The sequence below is a fragment of the Talpa europaea genome (assembly GCF_964194135.1).
Source record: "Talpa europaea genome assembly, chromosome: 3".
Lineage (NCBI taxonomy): Eukaryota > Metazoa > Chordata > Mammalia > Eulipotyphla > Talpidae > Talpa > Talpa europaea.
The window spans coordinates 104,720,165-104,739,407 of record NC_140069.1 but is presented as its reverse complement, the minus strand read 5'-3'; the positions used below and the strand labels follow the sequence as shown (position 1 = coordinate 104,739,407).

Below are 19,243 nucleotides of genomic sequence, written 5' to 3'. Positions count from 1 at the left end.
ATAAGAATGTGTATAAAAATATAATGATGGAGAAAATGAAATGCATTTAGAAAGAAGTACAAATACTTCAGGACTGATTTTATCTTAGCCTCCTTCCAAGAATATCAAGATGTATCTGTGAATTAATAGAAGTTATTACAGACAAAAAAGTCTTTAGATTTGTCTACGTGATCAGTTACTATGATAGGCAAGACATCTGTTGCAATCTTGCTGGATTCTTCTAGAGATGGGGTATAACATACCTCATACTTTCCCAGTGAGTGGGATGAGGTTGCTGGGCTATTAATTTAATAACTCAACATGGTACTTGTACAGCCTCTGCCAAATGACAGAGTCCTCAGGCCAAAAAAATACAAAAACAAAAACAAACAAACAAAAAAAAAAACAGGTGTTCAACAGGTAGAAGTTTTTAGGAATGGCAGATATGAAGAGATATGGAATACACACAGCATCCGCTACAATCCTCTATTTCACAGGGGCATCATGAAAATTAAATGGGATAACATATGTAGAGTCTTTAGCCAATGTTCAGCACATAATAATGCCCAATAAAAGTTCATTTTCTTACATTCCTTTGAATTGTGAAAAGCAAACCAATCTCATATGGCGTGTGTGTGTGTTTAGTTCCTCCCTTTTCTCTACAAAATAGGAAATCTTCTAATTTGTGAAGCCAATTGGACTTGGTTCTAAGATCGCTTAAAACTATATGGAAATCTTTACAACCTCAAATTGAGACACACTGGGTTAGAAAGCAACTAACCACTGCCATTAAACCATAGAAATTGTAACCACGAAAAGAAAATCCTTTATTTCATAAGAAGTTGGAAAATTTCACCACTTCAATACAAAAAAATAAAGCATAGTCCTGCTAACAATATCAGTGATTTCATCTGCAAATTTTTATTCACTGTGGTGGGAGAGAAGATCTGGGTTCCTGTAGTTCTCATAAATGACATGTCAATGAGATCTAAACTTAGATTTCCTCACTATGTTATGCAATCTACTAGATTAAAAGTGATAGCAATTGAGACTCAACAGTCATTATTTCTCATAATTTATGTGTGGCTTTTTCCTCAAAAGGCAATAACTGGTAAGATTTTTCATGTTTTTGTGAAATCTGCTTCTGGTCAAAGATGCCTGTCTCAAGACAGAAAGCCAAGACATTGCCTATTTCTATAACTTCCTGTCCACTCACAAATTCCCTCTTAATTAAAAAAAAAAAAGACAGTAATTATAATTATTTTTTCTGTGCTTACAATCATGTTCTATAAATTCTAGGGTATTTTTGGTCATATTTTAACATTTCTGAAATAAGATGTGTCTTACACTCAGTAGCATCTAATAACTGCTGGCTTTCAGGCTCCATTGCCTGAAAATATTGCCATTGATTGCATGTGCATGCAGACTTTTTCTTAACTGTTCATATTATGTCACTTCAGTTACTTCAGTTGACATATGTGCAAAGGTCAAAGTCTCCCAATAAACTGCAACTTAAACTATCTTTAAAGATAATTTAAAAAACCCAAAATTTTTAGGGCCTTCCCGGTGGTACAGAGGGTTAAGAGCAGCGCTGTGGAGCTCTCCGCAGCCTCTGCAGTGTGGGTTCGATTCCCGGCAGGCCAGGGAGATTCCCACATGGTGCAGCAGACCTCTCCTGTCTCGTCTGCTGCTCCCCTCAGCGGTGTCTTTGGTCTGTCTGCCTGTTCTGCTCCTGGCTCTGTCTCTGGTGAATCCTCTCACCCTCCAGTGTCTCTGGCCTGTACCCAGTCCTTGTATAAATAAATAAATAAATAAATAAATAAATAAATAAATAAATAAATAAATCTTTTTTTTAAAAAAAAGTTTTATACACAAGAAAGGCATGGAGATAGTGCAGCTAGGAGTATAAATTTGAAATTAGTGATGCAATTATTCATGACTGAAGAATGACTGCTAGTTCATATTTTTTTGATATGTAAGATAAAAAGATACAAATAAAAGAAAGGTGTGAGGTTTTGTTATTTATATACATGCACATAGATTACTATTCTATAGCAATATAGTAATATACTATTGCTTATACTAAGCAATATAGCTGAAGGCAGGAATAATTGTAAAATCACTGGAATAGATGTGATTTGATTACTGTTTCACACGGGACTATTGTTGGTGCAGTAAACAGAAATTTACCTAAAATTTCCTGATAACTGTGAACATGACCTGCTTACCTTCCTGCATAATATCATTCCTCTGAGGAAAGGATGAACTTTTGAGCTTAGTCAAAGAGGAAAATTTTCAGAATGGATATCAGAGGCTCAGAACATTCATGAAAGTAAAAGAGGCACATTCTTAAGAAATACTGCATCAAAAATTATACAAAGGAAATATAATAAAGAAATCCTAAAGATCGAGACGATACATCTGTTGGGTTTTACGGAGAAAAAAGGAAAGAAATGATACATTAGCAATTTTCTTTGTGGTTATGTGGAAACAAAGATAGTGAAAACAATGCTGCCAACCAATACTAACTCAAAAAATATATATATAAAAAAAAGTTGTAACTTACAATGGATGTATCTTACTGCTGAAATATAGTAGTAGTAATAACTACCATTTCTTTATCTATAGTATATATAAATATATATATATATATAAATATAATAACTACCAAAGGCACAACATTTGGCACTTTATACAATGTCAATTAGTTCTCACAAGAATCTTAAGAAGTACATAAATGCTGTCCTCATAACATCTACACACTTTTCACAAGCAGTTCCCAAATGCAATCCCAAATGTAATGCAGTTTTTTAATATGAGTTAGCACCTCTTTATTATTATGAATTTTACCATCTTCCAAATGGCATAGTTACCTAAACAACAAATCCCTGAATCTGAAAATGTTGCTGAAGATAGCCAAAGAAGGGTCACTGACTGGTCTAGTTCATTGAAAGCAAATAATTTTCTGTTACTTTGTGTAAGAAATATAATTTGAATATATCTTATTGAAGAAAAAAACTTATTATATATATTTCACTCAGTTTTATTGTGTTTCAGTAAATCATTTATAGTAGCTCATAGCCAAATCTAATGAAGGTCAGATTATCCACTTAAAAAAAAGTAGAGGAAAGGATATACCCAAAATACAAAAAGAAATTCCCTGTGTAACAGGTCCTCAGAGGCTGCCATAACCTTTCCCCCAGCCTGTGAAAGACTGGGCCTCCGCTTCTGAACACTTCTGAGCTGGCAGGTTCCTCACTCTGCACAGAGTGTTTCCCATCAAACTCCAGACATGCCTTCATGAGGAAGGCACAGGAGAGCCAAGATCACTCACTTTCTTAATAATGTTCTTCTTCTGTACCGTTCATTTACTGATCCAGCGAGCGTATAAAGTAAAAACAAGCTGAAACGAAACCTGAATGGCCATTCTCATTTCTCTGCAAGGCAAAGCCAGCCCTTGGGGCTGGGTTTAGTTTATCACCATACATTGAATGACACCAACAGTCTGCGCATTCCATCATTTGTCTGAGGATACAGAGTTACTTAGGCATTTGCTCAAAAAGAGATTTGAACCCCAATTTGATATGATATTCTACTCAATAAATATACCACAGTTTGTATTTTCCAACTATTAACACTTAGGTTACTTTCAGTATTTCATAATTATAAATATAAACATTATGGTACCAAATGGACTTTAGTTTATTACTTTCAGTGCATTAACTTAGATTATTGGTGCCAAGTATTAGATTAATTTTATTACCCACATTTTCCTAGAGGACACTCTGGAAAGCCCACATCAGAAATAGATGGGCATTTCTATTTCACTACATATCTGCCAGTACTACTTATTACCAAATTTGGCTAAATCAATATAGTGTACCTAACATTTGTTTTCAGTTACATGGCATCATCACTGGTATGATGGAAAAGTTTTGGATTTACTGATTTAAATTATAGGATATGTGAATGAATGAATGTGTGTGAGGGGGTGTGTTTGTGTGTTTGTGTGTGTGCTTGTGGTAGTCTGGCTACCAATCTAACTATATATCTTTTGCTATCTGTACAGAAGAGATCAGGTTTTGCTTTTAGAAAAAGAAAAAAAGCAAAATAGTTGTTGGAGGAGAATCTGCACTTGAGCAAAACATGAAAATAAATGGAATACCAGGCAATCCCCAGATACTTATATCTGACTACATATTTAATTATTTTAATTTGTAGGGATTTAGAAGAAAATGTACTAAATTTATTAGAACACAAGACAAGCACGTATACAATTTTAGAGAATATAATGATAACTAAATTATGTCATAGCCCCAAGTGGAATTCTTAAAAGAAAGGAAGCCAGAAATAAATAGGGAGGAAATGAAAATTGGTCTGCCTCTTAAAAAGGGTGGGTGGTGAGGTAAAGGGAGGACACCATTTTACATGAAAAAAAAGTACTATTAGCTCTGGCTTGATGGAAAAAGTTGGGCACCCATGAAAAGTCAGATTTCCCAAATAAAGAGGGGAAATTGGGAGTCACAGAAACAGAGTTTCAGAAATGGAGTCACAGAAATAAGAGTTAGAAAGAAGATACGGTGGAGCTAAGCAACTGACTTGGTACTGGAGTCCACACTGACCCAGGGGAAAGGAGAACCTAGGAAAGTATATAAGCAGATGTGTGACAGGAGACTAGTAGTGGGCTATGAGTATAGCCGAGATATGCAGGGCTTTCTAATGCAGAGAGCAGAAATGCTACTTCGAATGCCGCCACAGAAAGTCAGATAGAATAACACAAGCCAAACATTGTTTAAAAATGAACAAATGATGGAAAAATATATAAATAAAAAGAAAAATTTTAAAAAAGGGTCTCCCCGATGGTGCAGCGGTTGAGCGCTGCGTTGCGAAGCTGCCTGCAGCCTCTGCAGCGCCAGTTCGATCCCGGCCACCGGGCGAGGGTCCCACATGGCTCGCAGACCTCTCCTGCCACCCGCTGCTCCCCTCAGCAGTGTACTTCATCGATCCGCCTGTTCTGTTCCCCACTCTGGCTCTGGTGAATTCTCTCACCCTCCCGCGCCTCTGACTGTACCCAGTGCTTGTAAAAAAAAAAAAGAAAAAGAAAATTTAAAAAAAGAATACCAACCAATGTGGTTCCTAGAAATAGTCCCAAATGAACAACAGCAAGCTGGAGTGACTTGATTCAGCCTGGAGGTGCAGACCTGCCTGTGATTAAGGCACAGAGGAAGCACCGATTTTAAAGGATATTTAAAGGGACATGTGCACATTTCTAAAAGAATGTCATATCCTAGAAATGTCAAACTCATCTTTTTAATTAATAGACTCAAACTAGGTTGAGTAAAGTTATTTTAAGGAAATTGAACTAATGCAAATATATTTCCAGTCAGGAATCAAATTGGTAAGCATTGTGAGAATGCATTATGGTGGTTGAGTTTTATTCATTTCATTATTTCACACTTTATTTCACATAGGATTTGAGAGTTAAGCTTCAATAAATCAATCTTTTGTTATTACATCTGCATTTTAAAATGCATAAATAATATTGTGTCCATTAAAGCACTGTTTCATATTTGATATACATAAGAAAAGTTTTAAAAATTACACATCCTCACTTGTATTCCACTTGGCTCCTATTCTGAAAACACCAAGCAAGTCAGAAAGTCTCTGAGATATGTTATATTCAAGTCTGATGAGTTAGAATATTATACAATTTTATAATGCCAATTGCATCTAACCAGCAATAATACAAGTATGTGGCCATTATGAATATGAAACTAATTATTTCATGTTTATCTTGTTGGCTAAGATCATGGGAATTACCAAAATATTTACTTTCTGCACTATGTTCCCATAGACAGTTATAATTATGATGATACTTTAACAGTCATAAAGGCAGGCTTGATACTGATACCAGACTTCCTTCTTTTGTTTGCCTTTTAAGAAGAGATCATTAATAATAGTAATGATTAGCCATCTCAACCATCACTCAATCCAGACAGGAGGCACAATGGCCCTTACATCAAATCTGACCTGTGACGTAGAAGTCCTTAAGCCTTGTGAGTGAGACTTGATAAGTCCCTCCACACAATAGGACTTCCTATTATAAACATCTGTTTTCTCACATGAACCATGTTGAACATGTTAAAAATAAGTTTCTCTTTCCCTATCAGTTTGTAAGAGGAATAATCAATCAAAAAGCAGGCTGAAGGTCCAAATTTCCTTCCCCCACTGATGAAAAATTTCCATCTTAATTTTCCCAGGAGATTTTAAAGTTTAATACCAGGGAAGGTAACAATCAAACCCTTAAAAACACAATACAGCTTTTCTTTTTTCAAATAGTAGACAGTATCTACTAAAAATATTAAATGCACTTAGAAAGAAAAAGAAAAGTCAGGCAAATGCTATGCAATGTACTAATATTCCTTTCAACTCTAGGTTTGTATATAATCAGGTCCCAAAACCAGTGTATTGCTGCCCTTTTCATTAGCGATCCCTTGAGTTAGGTGGAAGACAAATGAACATTTAGAGATACAGTCTGAGTCATTTAGAAATATCAACACTGTTCCTGATTGTTCTCTTGCAATCTGTTGGACTTTTTATTAAAGAATCTTAATCATCTAAGATATTAATGGGGAAATGGGAAGCAGATCTGTACAGAGATCAGGAAGGGCAAAGAGGATTCATCCACATTACCAACTCTAAGTTAGTGGCTATCTAGAATATTATATTCAAAAGATTCTGAGACTGCCCCGCAAGTTCATTGGGAAAGATTTCATGAGTTACAATGTTTACCAAGATCCTATGAAGCAGAAGCAGCATTAATGCTAGCTTCTGCCTGTCTTCAGCAGATGAATTCACCTCCCTAAAAAAGGTTCTTCACTCATATGTGGAATACAGAGAGAACAAACAAAGGGTCAGACAAAGACAAACTTTAAAACCAGCCCTTGAAAGCTGACCACAGATGTGAGGCAACCAGGATGGGAGAGAGGTGAGAAGGAGATGGGGATGAAAAGGGGAGAACACAATGGACTACGATGGGGGGCTACGAGTGCTTTGGTGGTAAGAGAGCCGTGTTGACCATACCTAAGGGGAGAAATACTATACTGTCAAAATATTACAAGGATATAAAATGATGGTGCTTTATTAAAATTAATAATAATAAAAGGCTGTACTTCAAAACGACAATCAGCAGTTCATCTGAGTCTAATATAATTTAAAAAAGCTCTAATATAGGGCCTCCCTGGTGGCGCAGTGGTTGAGTGCTGGGTTGCGAAGTTGCCCGCAGCCTCTGTAGCGCCTGTTTGATCCCCGGCTGCTCCCCGGCCACTGGAGGAGGGTCCCACATGGCACGCAGATCTCTCCTGCTGCCCGCTGCTCCCCTCAGCAGTGTACTTTGGTCTTTCTGCCTGTTCTGTTCCCCGCTCTGGCTCTGGTGAATTCTCTCACCCTCCCGTGCGTGCCTCTGACTGTACCCAGTGCTTGTATAAATAAATAAATTAATCTTTAAAAAAAAAAAAAAGCTCTAATATAATAAAAAAGTTTCTGTTCCTAGGAGAACATTTGGTTATCGTACATATGACTACTGGAAATAAGGGCTACTAAGCAAAAAAACATGGCGTAACTGAATGTCAGTCTACCCTTTCAGTAATTTGTTAAAATGTGCTAAGTTGTTAACCCAAATGACAAAACCCTTTGTCTCTTAATGACTGATATAGCCCTGTGCGACAGAACTTTCTACAAGGGTAAAAATGTTCTATATCTGTACTATCCAATGTGGTAGCACCTCAACACATGCAGTTATTGAGAAGTAGAAATACAGCCAGTGAGACTGAAATTTTAATTTTAGTTCACTTTATATAAATTTCAATATATATATAGCTAGATATGAAAGTGGCTAATATTAGGCCATATTACCATATTTGTTCATTTGCTTTCTTTATATTCCACATGAGTATAATCATGGGATGGCATTTTTTAAACCGATTATACAGTGCAAAGTACATTACTTTTCATTAGCAATAATAATTCTAACTACTTTTGTTTTGTGAATCAGATGCCATTAAAGAAAATATTCCACAGAGTTGACTATAACATTTCGCCTGCCTTTTGACACATGCCATCTAAATAACAATACAACAAACTATGACACAGTGGTATTTGAAACATAAATAACACTTTCTTATACCTCTAAATACTTGTGTGGATATCTGACCTCGAGCTGAGAGGACCTCTTCTGAAAATGTTGTCCACATGTCTAAAGATCTCCCCCTCACACATGTACTCTGCCATCTACCCTCAACCAAACTGTCTAAATTACATTCAGATTTTTGTGGTATCATAATAACTTCAATATGGGATGTATTTTCAACATTCTGGTCAGAGACTCCTTTCTTCCCTGCCTCACCCTCCTTCCAAGTTATTTCAGGTTTGCATATTTCACTTTCACATCTCAGTGGGATACCCATCACATAACATTTATTTGTGAGGTCTAAAGGCATAATGTGGGCGATTGTGAACTAGCATGTCCAAACCACATACTGCATGTGTACGTCTTAAAGAATGAAAAAGGATTCCTTTTTTCTCAAGATATATAAGCTGTCTCAACAGTATAAATCCAAAATGAATACCACAACCTAATTAAAGACGAAGAGCCTAACAAGCAGTATTAAAATGTCTTTTTTGATTCATTCTTCTCCAAGTTATATTTTTATCAAATGTCCTGTTTCGTTAATGACTTCAATAGACATAACAAGTATACACACCTTCTAATCTCAACAAATTCAGAAGAGAACTGAAAGAATTTTCCCCTATGCATTTGGAGAGGTATGACAACAGAGACCGCAGAAGGCAGGGTGGAAAGGGGCTTTGAGAAGATGTTAAATCCATTCACCTGCCTACTGGATGAGCATATTTATATATTCCCAGCAAAATGAGGCTGTTTTAAGATCTGGAGTTGGAAATACCATAATCCCTTTTGGGACTCAGTGCCTACATTTGAGAAGCTCTATTTCTAGAAAATGCTTCCTTTCGGTCTTGTGTTTCAAGACTCCCTTCAGGAGAATGTGAGTTAGGCAGTCTGCATAGACTCTCTCGTGAGGATCCCATGCTTGGTTTAATCTTTTGTCTCCATCTTGAAATTCTTAATAATTTTATCTTTGAACTTGCATTTTGTAAGTGGAATCTGATGAGACAATGAAACATGTATGTGAGAAAGGAAAATGCATCCTCCCTCTTTTCTGCCCCATTCACATGTAGCCCCATAAACTCAGAAAGTCCATGGCCCCATGTTGAGTGGGAGTTCAGCATGAGGAAGTTATGTTACTTCTAGATTGATTCAGCAGGGGGCACTAGAGTCCAAAGAGCATTCCAATTGAACCAGAACTTGTTTTGAATGAAAGAGACAGATTCAAAGAAACATGAATGATTAAGGAAGATCATTATAACCTTTCATTTCCTTTCAGTTCTTACTTACTCATCAGTTAGCTGAAGGTAGTGTTAGAAGATGTGTGCATATCAGGAAGTGGAATAAAGAAGTTTTTTTTACAGAGACTCCACAGTTCCATAAGGGCAAAATACTTACATATGTATGAGCTGTGAAATACAAATTGTATAATTTTGATGATCCACATATGAGTTTAATGTTCTTATATTTGTATTAAAAGTGGCACTACACCGCCCGCTGCTCCCCTCAGCAGTGTACTTCGGTCCTTCTGCCTGCTCTGCTCCCCGCTCTGGCTCTGGTGAATTCTCTCACCCTCCCTCCCGCACTTCTGACTGTACCCAGTGCATGTATAAACAAAACAAGCAAACAAACCAGCAAACAAATAAATAAAGCATGCCTCTATTAAAAAAAAATTAAAAGTGGCACTACAAATTAAAAAGATTAATGGTAAAATCCATGCTAAATTTTTTTAATTTTATTTTTTTCTTTATTTAGAACATAAAATAGCAGGAAGTAAAATGCAGTACCTAAAGCACTTTTACTTACATTTTTAAACAACAGATTTGTATTTTCATTTTGCAATGGGTGCTGTAAATTATAGAGTTGGCCCTATCCTACTTCCTCATGCTCCAGATTATATCAACTGCATCTGTTCTGCCAAGTCACCTCTTGTTAGCTTTCACACTTTCCTCCATTCATTCACCCAACAAATATTGACTGCATTATGGTCAGGCACTGTGCCAGGCCCTAAGAATGTAAAAAAGAGTAAGATATATTTCCTAAGCTCAATTGTAGTCTAGGAGACAGATAAATAACCATGAAAAAGTAATAATACCTACCTTGTATGACTTTAGTGAGGACTATAAATAATATACATAAAATGTATAAACTACTTATAATATTGATTAATAATATTCAACATGCTATTTAATTATCTCATTGAACCCTTATTACGACTTACTGGATAGGTCCTAGTATTTTTTCTATCATACAGCTACAGAAACAATTATCAAGAACAGCTAAGAAAGTTAACCAGAGGGACTTTGTCATTAGTGATGGAAGCAAGCAAAAAGTGAGGCACCCCCATGTCTTTTTGACCACTAGATCTGAGTTCATAATGATAGTACCACTTATCAATGTAATCCTAGCCATTGTAGTCTTCATTTTCTGTTATTAACATGTCCCCATTTCTACTTTCTCAAATGTCAATTTTATCTATAATTTTTCTATCTAGAAAATGTATACTGTAAATCTCTTGCTTATTTATTAGTATTTTATCTAGGATGATAAATAGTATTTTGTTTAGGGTGTAAAATATAGCTTGTTTTTCTTTTAATCTGATAATCTTTTGACTGAACTGTAGAAAATTAGACTCAACTGACAAAACTTGTGATTTTCAAAATCACATTCATAACTTTGTTCACTAAAATACAGTATACTAGTTAAAAACAATGTGCCTTAGTAGTAGGCAGACCTCAGTCCAAATCCTGGCTCTACAGGCAACTAATTTTATAAAGGTACTTAACTCTCAAAGACTATGTTTTCCCACATGTAAAATGGGGATGAAAACAGTAATTTAAGTATCTTAAAGGGCCATGATTATGATTATATTATACACTCCTAGCAAAACACTTAAAATAGCTCCTGGTACCTAATAAGTGCTCAAAAATGGTAGTTTTAGTATTATTTTTAGTCCCATGTTCTCATATATGTTTAAAAATGAATTTAAAAGAACTTTTTTCTTGAAATGATTTCCTTCAGTATAAAAAAATAATAAGTTCGTTTCCAAGATACATTATTTTCTTTATAAATAAATATTTGCAAAAAGTTCCCCAACATGACACCTGAGATATTTTTACTTAAATAATCCTTCACTAACAGTTCCAGATACTAACCCTCACTTTGCCCTTTTTGTTCGGAAAATTGCATATTCAAAGGGCCAAAGAATGTATAAAGTATATGTAAAGGATGATACATTGTAATGAAATATGCCTGTCATTTAGCAAGACTATCTCAGTTCTCTCTAATCCTTGAAGTTACACTTAAATTTAAGAACACTGAGCAAATTAAAATGGCCAAACTGTTTTCTCTGGCAGAAAAGGAAAGGATTAGCTAATCTGAAGGTTTATTGCCATCACTTAGGCAGTCAAATGATTGCTTCCCTGGCTTCTAAGTGATTGAAGAGCACATAAAAAATAGACTGAATGCCACATAAAATGGACTATATAGCTATTTTTAAAATAACTCTAGAAAAAAGGTCTTTATTTGACATTTTTATAATGGTTTAAAGAAAAGGAAAACAGGATTTGGGGGAAAATCCTTCATTTGATACCTTAGAAAACATGATAGCCATGTGATATCTTCTTAAAACCACAATCCTTTCAATAATGCTGTCTGTTACCACTGCAGGCTTGTGGGTCCTTACCAGTTCTTGAGTGTCCTGCTGCAGCGGCAGAAACGCTGCTTCCAGAATAGCAATCTGGTCAGCACTAAGCTTCTGCCACAACCCGATCAGCAGAATCACCAAATGGGTGGCACTTTTCAGTCTGGTGAATGATTGGAACAGATTGTCTTGGTTTTCCTCTACTGCATCTGCTAGAGCAATTACCTGCAGAAGTTACAAACCTCAGTTAGGGATAATTTCACAATTCTGAAGCCCTCAACAAATGACACTTGGCAAACTCTTGTTTTTCTTTAAAACAACTTGATGAACTTGTCTTCCACAAACACAAGTTATGTTGAGTAATAAAAGAGTTATCATTCAACTCTTCACTTCTTTAAAAAAAAAAAAATATCCAAAGTAATTCCAAATCCATATGACCAGGAGATTAAAATATCCACAAAATCAGCTTAGCAAGACATTGTTCAGTGTTTACTTCACCACTGATTGACCTACAATATATGACAATATAAGTAACCTCTAATACAGTTATTAATTACTAGCCATTGAGATGAGTCAGTTAGAAATTCTTAACAAAATAATTGCATTTACCTTGCATTCTAAAATAATAATTTCATTACACCCTCTTCAGAAAATAATTGTTTCCTCTGATTACCATTCTTATATGTTACATGGTATTGGGGTATCCAATATGTATTTTTTTAATCCAAAAGGGAACCCAGCCTCCAATCACCAGGCATGAGAGCCAGACTGCTCCAATTTTCCAGTCACCAATTGCGGGAGCCCAGCCATTGACCATCAAGCTCAGTTAAAAAAAAAGCTGGCCACTCCCAGTTGTCAGTCAAGGGATCCAGGATGCACCAGCTTCATGCCACAAGCTCCATCCACCAGCTGTGTGAGTGAGAATCAGGCATCTCCCAACTTCTAGCTCTCAGTGGCAAGAGTGAGGCCCCTCTAGGGCTCCAGCAACCAGTTGCTGAAGCCCAGATCTGTGAGTGAAAGCCAGGCAGCCCCCAGTCACTAATTGCAATAGTCCAGCCACCAGCCACGAGAGCCAGACTCTTCCCAACCTCCAGTTACCAACTGCAGAATCCTGGCCTCCAGCAAGGAGAACCCTGCCATTTCCAGATCTAGCCATAAGCTGTGGGAGCCCAGCAACAAGCCAGGAGAGCCAACAACAGGGCCTGGGCTCTACTAGCTCTAGCTCATGGAGCAGTGAGCCAGAGAGAAACAGGTCTGAGAGACAATCCTGAAGAGAGGACAGAGAGTGATCAGCCTCTGGACAGCAGGAACCAGTAGAGATTTCAATAGGTTCAACGCTGAAAAAATTTACACTACAATGAATAGAGGTGGGGAGAGAAAGGAACCTAGGAGTTGCGATCAAGAGCAGAGGATACTGGTAGCAGAGTTGTTGGCCCAGCCAAGGAACCTGGGAAGGGAGAAGCACAGATTGTATAGAGGCACACATGCTTAGAGTGGGGAATAATCTTGTGGGGGAGCTAGGAGGCTCCATTGGGCTGAGTCCATAATAGAGATAACAGCAGAACAAATATTCTGACCTACTTCCTCTTACTCCCTCAGGTCTGGTTGCTTACTTTGCCAGGTGTACTGAAAGCACAGGGAGTGCTAAGGGTCTAATCTCAAACCCCAGAGAGAAGGGATATCAGGAGTGCCTTGAATAGGTGCCAGTCCCAATCCAATTCATCCATGCTAATATCTGGATCCATCTAATACTCTTCCCGTAACTACAAAACAGATAGCGGTATAAACAAAGCCAGCAAAGGTCAAAATAAAAATCAAACAAATCCACAGTACCACCTGTGAGAAAAGTAAAATAGTTAAATCCCTTTAGCTACTGTTGAAAATATAAAAACAATAAGAAAATAGGGAGATATCAAAGAGCAAAATGGGCAGACAAAAAAACAACAACAACATAACATAACACATGGACATTGAAGACCTCAAGAGAACATAATATCACAAGGTGAGAACATGTCTCCAGAATCCGAACACAAAAAGATGTAAGACTAAATCCCCTATCCAATAGATCAGAACTGCTGTAATAGAGAAACTCAAGGAGATAGAAGAAAACCCAGAAAAGCAAGTCAAGAGAACTCAGCAAAGCTAATCAAAGAAATACAACAAAATTCAGGTAAACAAATTAATGAACTGAAAAGTACAATCAAACAGAAGATATTGAAGAATTAAGAAAGAAAATATCAGAAATTCAGGAGATAAAGAGCACAATAAATGAGATCAAGAACTCTAGAGAAGGATATGGAACTAGGATAGATCAAATGGAGGACCGGATCAGTGACCTTGAGGATAGCAGTAATGCATTAAGAATCCAGGAGGAATAAGAGAGAGAAATGAGATGTTTAAAAAAAAGGACAATTCCAGAATTACTAGACATCATTAAGAAAGCCAACATAAGAATAATGAGTATCACCAAAAGGAAAGACAGGCAAAGGGGAACAGAGAGACTGTTCAATTAAATAATTGAGGAAAAAATTCCCTCACCTTGGGAAGGAATTAAATATGCAAATCCATGAAGCTAAGGGAACAACTGGTTACCTAAATGTAAAAAGATCTACACCAACATACATAGTCACTACTAGCAACTACTAGTCACTACCACCACTACGAGCAAGAGTTCAAGAAAAGGAAAAATATTGTCTGGCTAGGGAAAAAAAACAGATAACCTATAAAGATAACCCTATCAGACTTACATCTGACTTCTCTGAGGAAACCCTAAGGGCATAGAGAGAATATAATGACATATTCAAAATACTTAAAGATGAAAACTGCCAGCCAAGAGTGGTTCAAAAACCATCCAACAAGCAAACATAACCCAAAGAAAAGCAAGGACAATGATACTTGTATCGGATAATAAAAACTTCCAGCTAAAGAAGATAACTAGAGAGAGGAGTGGGAATTACATAATTAAGGGAACAATACATCAGGAAGACATAACACTCATCAATATATATGCACCAAAGGAGGGAGCACCAAAATGTATAAGACAACTATTAACAAACCTAAGAAAGAACATTGGCTGCAATACCGTAATAGGAAGAGGATGGACATATCATGCTTCCAGACTTCACACTGTATTACAATGTCATGGCATTCAAAACAGTGTGGTATTGGATTAAAAATAGACACATAGATCAATGAAATACAACTGAGAGTGCAGATAAACCAACATGGATATGATCAGTTAATCTATGTAGAAACCAAGAGTATACAGGGGGAAAGGAAAGTTTCTTCAATAAACGGTGCTGGGAAAACTGATCAACCACATGCAGAAAAATTGAAACTAGACCACTTTCTTACACCGTACACACAAATTAACTCAAAATGTATTAAAGACCTGGTTGTAAGACCAGAATCCATTAAATACATAGAAGAAAACAGAGGCAAAAGACTCCCTAACATTTGGCTTCAGAGACATCTTTGGGGAACTCAACTCCAATATTAAGGAAAATAAAAGCAAAAATACACAAATGGGACATAAAACTAAAATGCTTGGGCACAGAGAAACTATCATTAAAACAAAAGGACCCTCTACTTAATGGGAGAAAATATTCATATATCCTACATCTGACGAGGGGCTAATATCCAAAATCTATGTAGAACTCATACAACTCAATAAAAAGAGAATGAAAAATGGACAGACTTATATCTGACTTCTCTGTCCAATTAGAAAATGGTCAGAGGCACTAAACAGACAATTGTCCAAGGAAGACATACAAGGCACATGAAAAAATGTTAAACATGACTTATCCTGAGGGAAATGAAAATCAAAACCACAACAAGACACCCTCTCACTCTTATGAGAATGACCCATATCAAAAAGACCAGAAACAACAAATGTTGGCAACTGTTGGTGGGAATGTAGACTGATCCAGCCCCTATAGACAACAGCATGGAGGTTTCTCAAAACATTAAAAAGAGATATACCATATCTCTTTTTCAGTTTTAGTCACTGGCATTTATTCAAAGAATGAAAAACTAATTCGAAGGGATATATGTAGGCCTACATTCACTGTAGCACTATTTACCAAAGTTAAGTTACGGAAACATCCTAAGTGTCCAATGACCGAAGACTGAATTAAGAAGATGTGGCACGTATACACGATTGAATACTTTTCATCTATCAAAAAAAGATGAACTCCTGACATTTTGTGACATGGATGGAATTGAGAGCAATTATGCTTAGTGAAATAAGTCAGTGGGAGAAAGATAAATATCGGATATTTCACTCATATGTGGAATATTGAGAAACACAACAAAGGAACTGACAAAACTGAACCCCCCCCCCAAAAAAAAAGTCTAGAAATGACAGCATTGAGGCCACCAAAGGGGCAGGTGGGATGAGAAAGGGAGAAAAGAGACTGATGCTTTATGAAAAAGGGTTATGGGCCTCTGGGATGGGATATGTGATACCCACCTGAGGAAGCCTGAACCTATTCCTCTGAATTGTATACAGTGCTATAAAACAATATTACCTCAAAAAAAGAAAAGAAAAGAAAAAGAAATAAAAGAAACACAAAGAAATGAATACTGTATCCCAAAAGTAGAAAATTTTCATATATTCAACCAGTTAACTAATGTCATTTTTTACATAAATTTCAGGCAACAACCCACAGGGACCTGCAAGGAAAAAAAATGTTCAGGGTGTGTTAGCTTTATAATGCCAAATCTACTTAAGATAAAATTGGCAGGAGTGAGAACTGGCTTTTTTTTTTTTTCTCATCCTCTTGAACAATCTTGTGGAAAAAAGAACTAAAGCAACAATTGGATGGAACATCCAAGACTTCCCAATGATGTTTCATTTTATTTTAATGTCTTGGTGAATTTTGTGCTCATTAAAAGTAATGAACTGACTGGACCAGAGGCTCAAGGCATCTGACAGCCCCCTGAACAGGAATAGCAAAGGCAGGGCAACGTGAGCTCCTTTCTACAAGTCCTCACCAGCCTGAGCAATAGCGCCTGTATTTCAGAAATCTAGTGCACACGATTCACGTGGTGCTATTTCATGGCTTATTGACACTGACCCAAAGGACTTATTAAAAAATCATCATTGAAACATGTAGTTTACAGTTGTGTGGTCTCCCAAATCCCATGTGGGGGGAAAGGCTGTAAGGGGACAGGACAGTTCTTAGAGTGTCTGGGAGACACTGGAAAAAGAGATGCAGGTTAGGGAAACACAAAGCAACTGAAGTACTTGCCAGGCAGATGAGGGCTCTCAGCCACTTTGTTGAGGACTTGTGGGAATTATGAAAGGTAATCACAATTCACATGCAGCCCTCCAGGGAGTATGGACCAAGGACAGCATTACAATACAGTGTGTTGCTTACTGTGTGCTTGGTACCATGCTACTTTCCATTTCTGTTCCACAGAAGTACATGATATCGTATGGCCCATGAGGATCTCATAATTTTTTGGACAGGAAACACACATACACAACCAATTAGTGGAGAAAAACATTACTGTAATAATGTCCTAATTGTGCAGAACAGAAAGTAAGTGTGAAAGAAGTTAGCAAAGGGACATATTATTATGGGTCAGAATTAATATCCTCGGGGCCTCTTTTACTCAAATGAGGCTTGGAACTCATCCCTTCCCCATTACAAGAAGTCCCCTCAAAAAGACAGAGAAGCCACATTCCCAAAACAGAACACGTGGAATCATCTGCTTTCCCCACCATCACCATGATAACAACTGACTCCTGTTAAAATATAAGTTTAAATTCTTATTCTTCCTGTGACTGGTGCCAATTAAATCTCTTTATGGAGGCCATTGTATTATGACACAGACGTTTTTGTCAATAAGTTCAATCTATACAAAGATCCAGGTCATAAGTAGCTACTGAGTGTCAAGTATGTGAAAGAATTAGTAGGAAGCACAATAAGGAATTCAATGGTGACAATTCTAGCAAAGAATTTATAACGGAGAAAGGAAAATGGGTCAAAGAGGTAAATGATGACAATGCAGGGAAGACCCTCTAAAATATAAAGAGAATGTCATCAACATAATAATTATTATGTTAACAATATCCCTCCAATTAATTGAGCAAGGACAGTGTGCCAAGCTCCCTGGGCCAGGCAGCTATCAATGCCTCACATTGTCACTGTGACTTAGTTGGCATGATCTCTACTTTTTTGGTCGAGACTGAAGAGGCTCAGCAGATGTAAGGAATTTGCCTGGTACTGAACACAGGGCATGCAAAGTGTGTCAGTGCTTAGAATTTATCTGTGCTTGGCTTAATGCCCTGATGTCTCAATCTTGAAATTCTTAATAATTTTTATCCTTGAACTTGTATTTGTAAATGCAGTCAACAGGATAATGGAGCATATACATGACAAGAGTAAAAATGCTCATTCATTAACTCAGTTAAATGTTCTTATATTTCCATTTCAAACCGGCATTGTACATTATACAGATGAAAGGTGAAATTCATGATACCAATTTAAAATTTTTATTTTTCCCTACCTGGAGCAGCATACGTAAAAAATAAAAAAAAACACCATCAGAAGGTGTGAAAGAGAGTCCACTGAAGAAAGGAAAAAGTTTTACATTTTAGTAGCTGTTTTTAATAGCACTTTCTTCCTGCCTTTTAACAAGGGCCCCACATTTTCATTTTGCACTAGGACCTGCAAATTAAGTAGCCAGTTTGATCATCACTAATAAATGAGAGACCAGGACTGAAAAACTGGAATCTCACACTCGAATGTCTACTCTACATGAGGTTTTAGCACCTTATATACATACATTCAGAGAAGGGCCTAACGGCTGCTTGGTGGGAAGGGCCTTGAGTAGGAAAGGTGGAGGAAGAAGCGGTGGTGTGCTGCTGCTGGCTCAACCAGCCCTGACCAGCCTGGGAGAAAGAACCAATTGTTCCATTTTCAGGAATTTTGTGAGCCAGCTATTAAATACAGTCATTACTAAAAATTAAATTACATAAACTTAAAATTAAATAAATGACATCTAAAGCAAAAGAAATACTCAAAGCTCATTACTTCCTAGTCATTTTACCATTATCTAGGCCCTTGAAGTTATTCATGCCTGTTAGAGCTGTTTGTTGGCAGCACTCTGCAGTGGTGGGCTACTGCCATTTTCCCCCAACTTTTCATTCAGTGGCCTCAGGTTGGTAGCTTGAAATCAGCCCTGGTGGAAGTATTTTCAACAAGGAAATAAACAAATGTTACAAATCCAGGCTTCCCACCCACCCATTTCTCCATAGAGTCAGTTATTAAATATTTATCAGTACATCACAAAGAAGAAGTACCTGAAATTTGTCCTCAAGAACAGATATTGGGTAAAGAAACTCTAAAAGTGAAGGAAAGCATCTGAGCAAATAACTGCACTAAAGAAGAAAAGTAGGCGCTCCTTGTTCCAGGAAGAGCAAATATTAT

The 19,243-nt window shown here is 36.9% G+C and overlaps 1 protein-coding gene across 1 annotated transcript in view; it reads right to left on the bottom strand.

The window, feature by feature from the left end:
• Positions 1–19,243, bottom strand: part of BBS9 (Bardet-Biedl syndrome 9) — a gene marked incomplete at both ends in the record, with an annotated part of 347,147 nt that overhangs the window by 67,395 nt on the left and 260,509 nt on the right. The window contains one exon of the mRNA XM_084230604.1: positions 11,847–12,029. Within this exon, the coding sequence (XP_084086730.1) occupies positions 11,847–12,029 (183 nt within the window). The remainder of the gene's footprint in view (positions 1–11,846; positions 12,030–19,243) is intronic.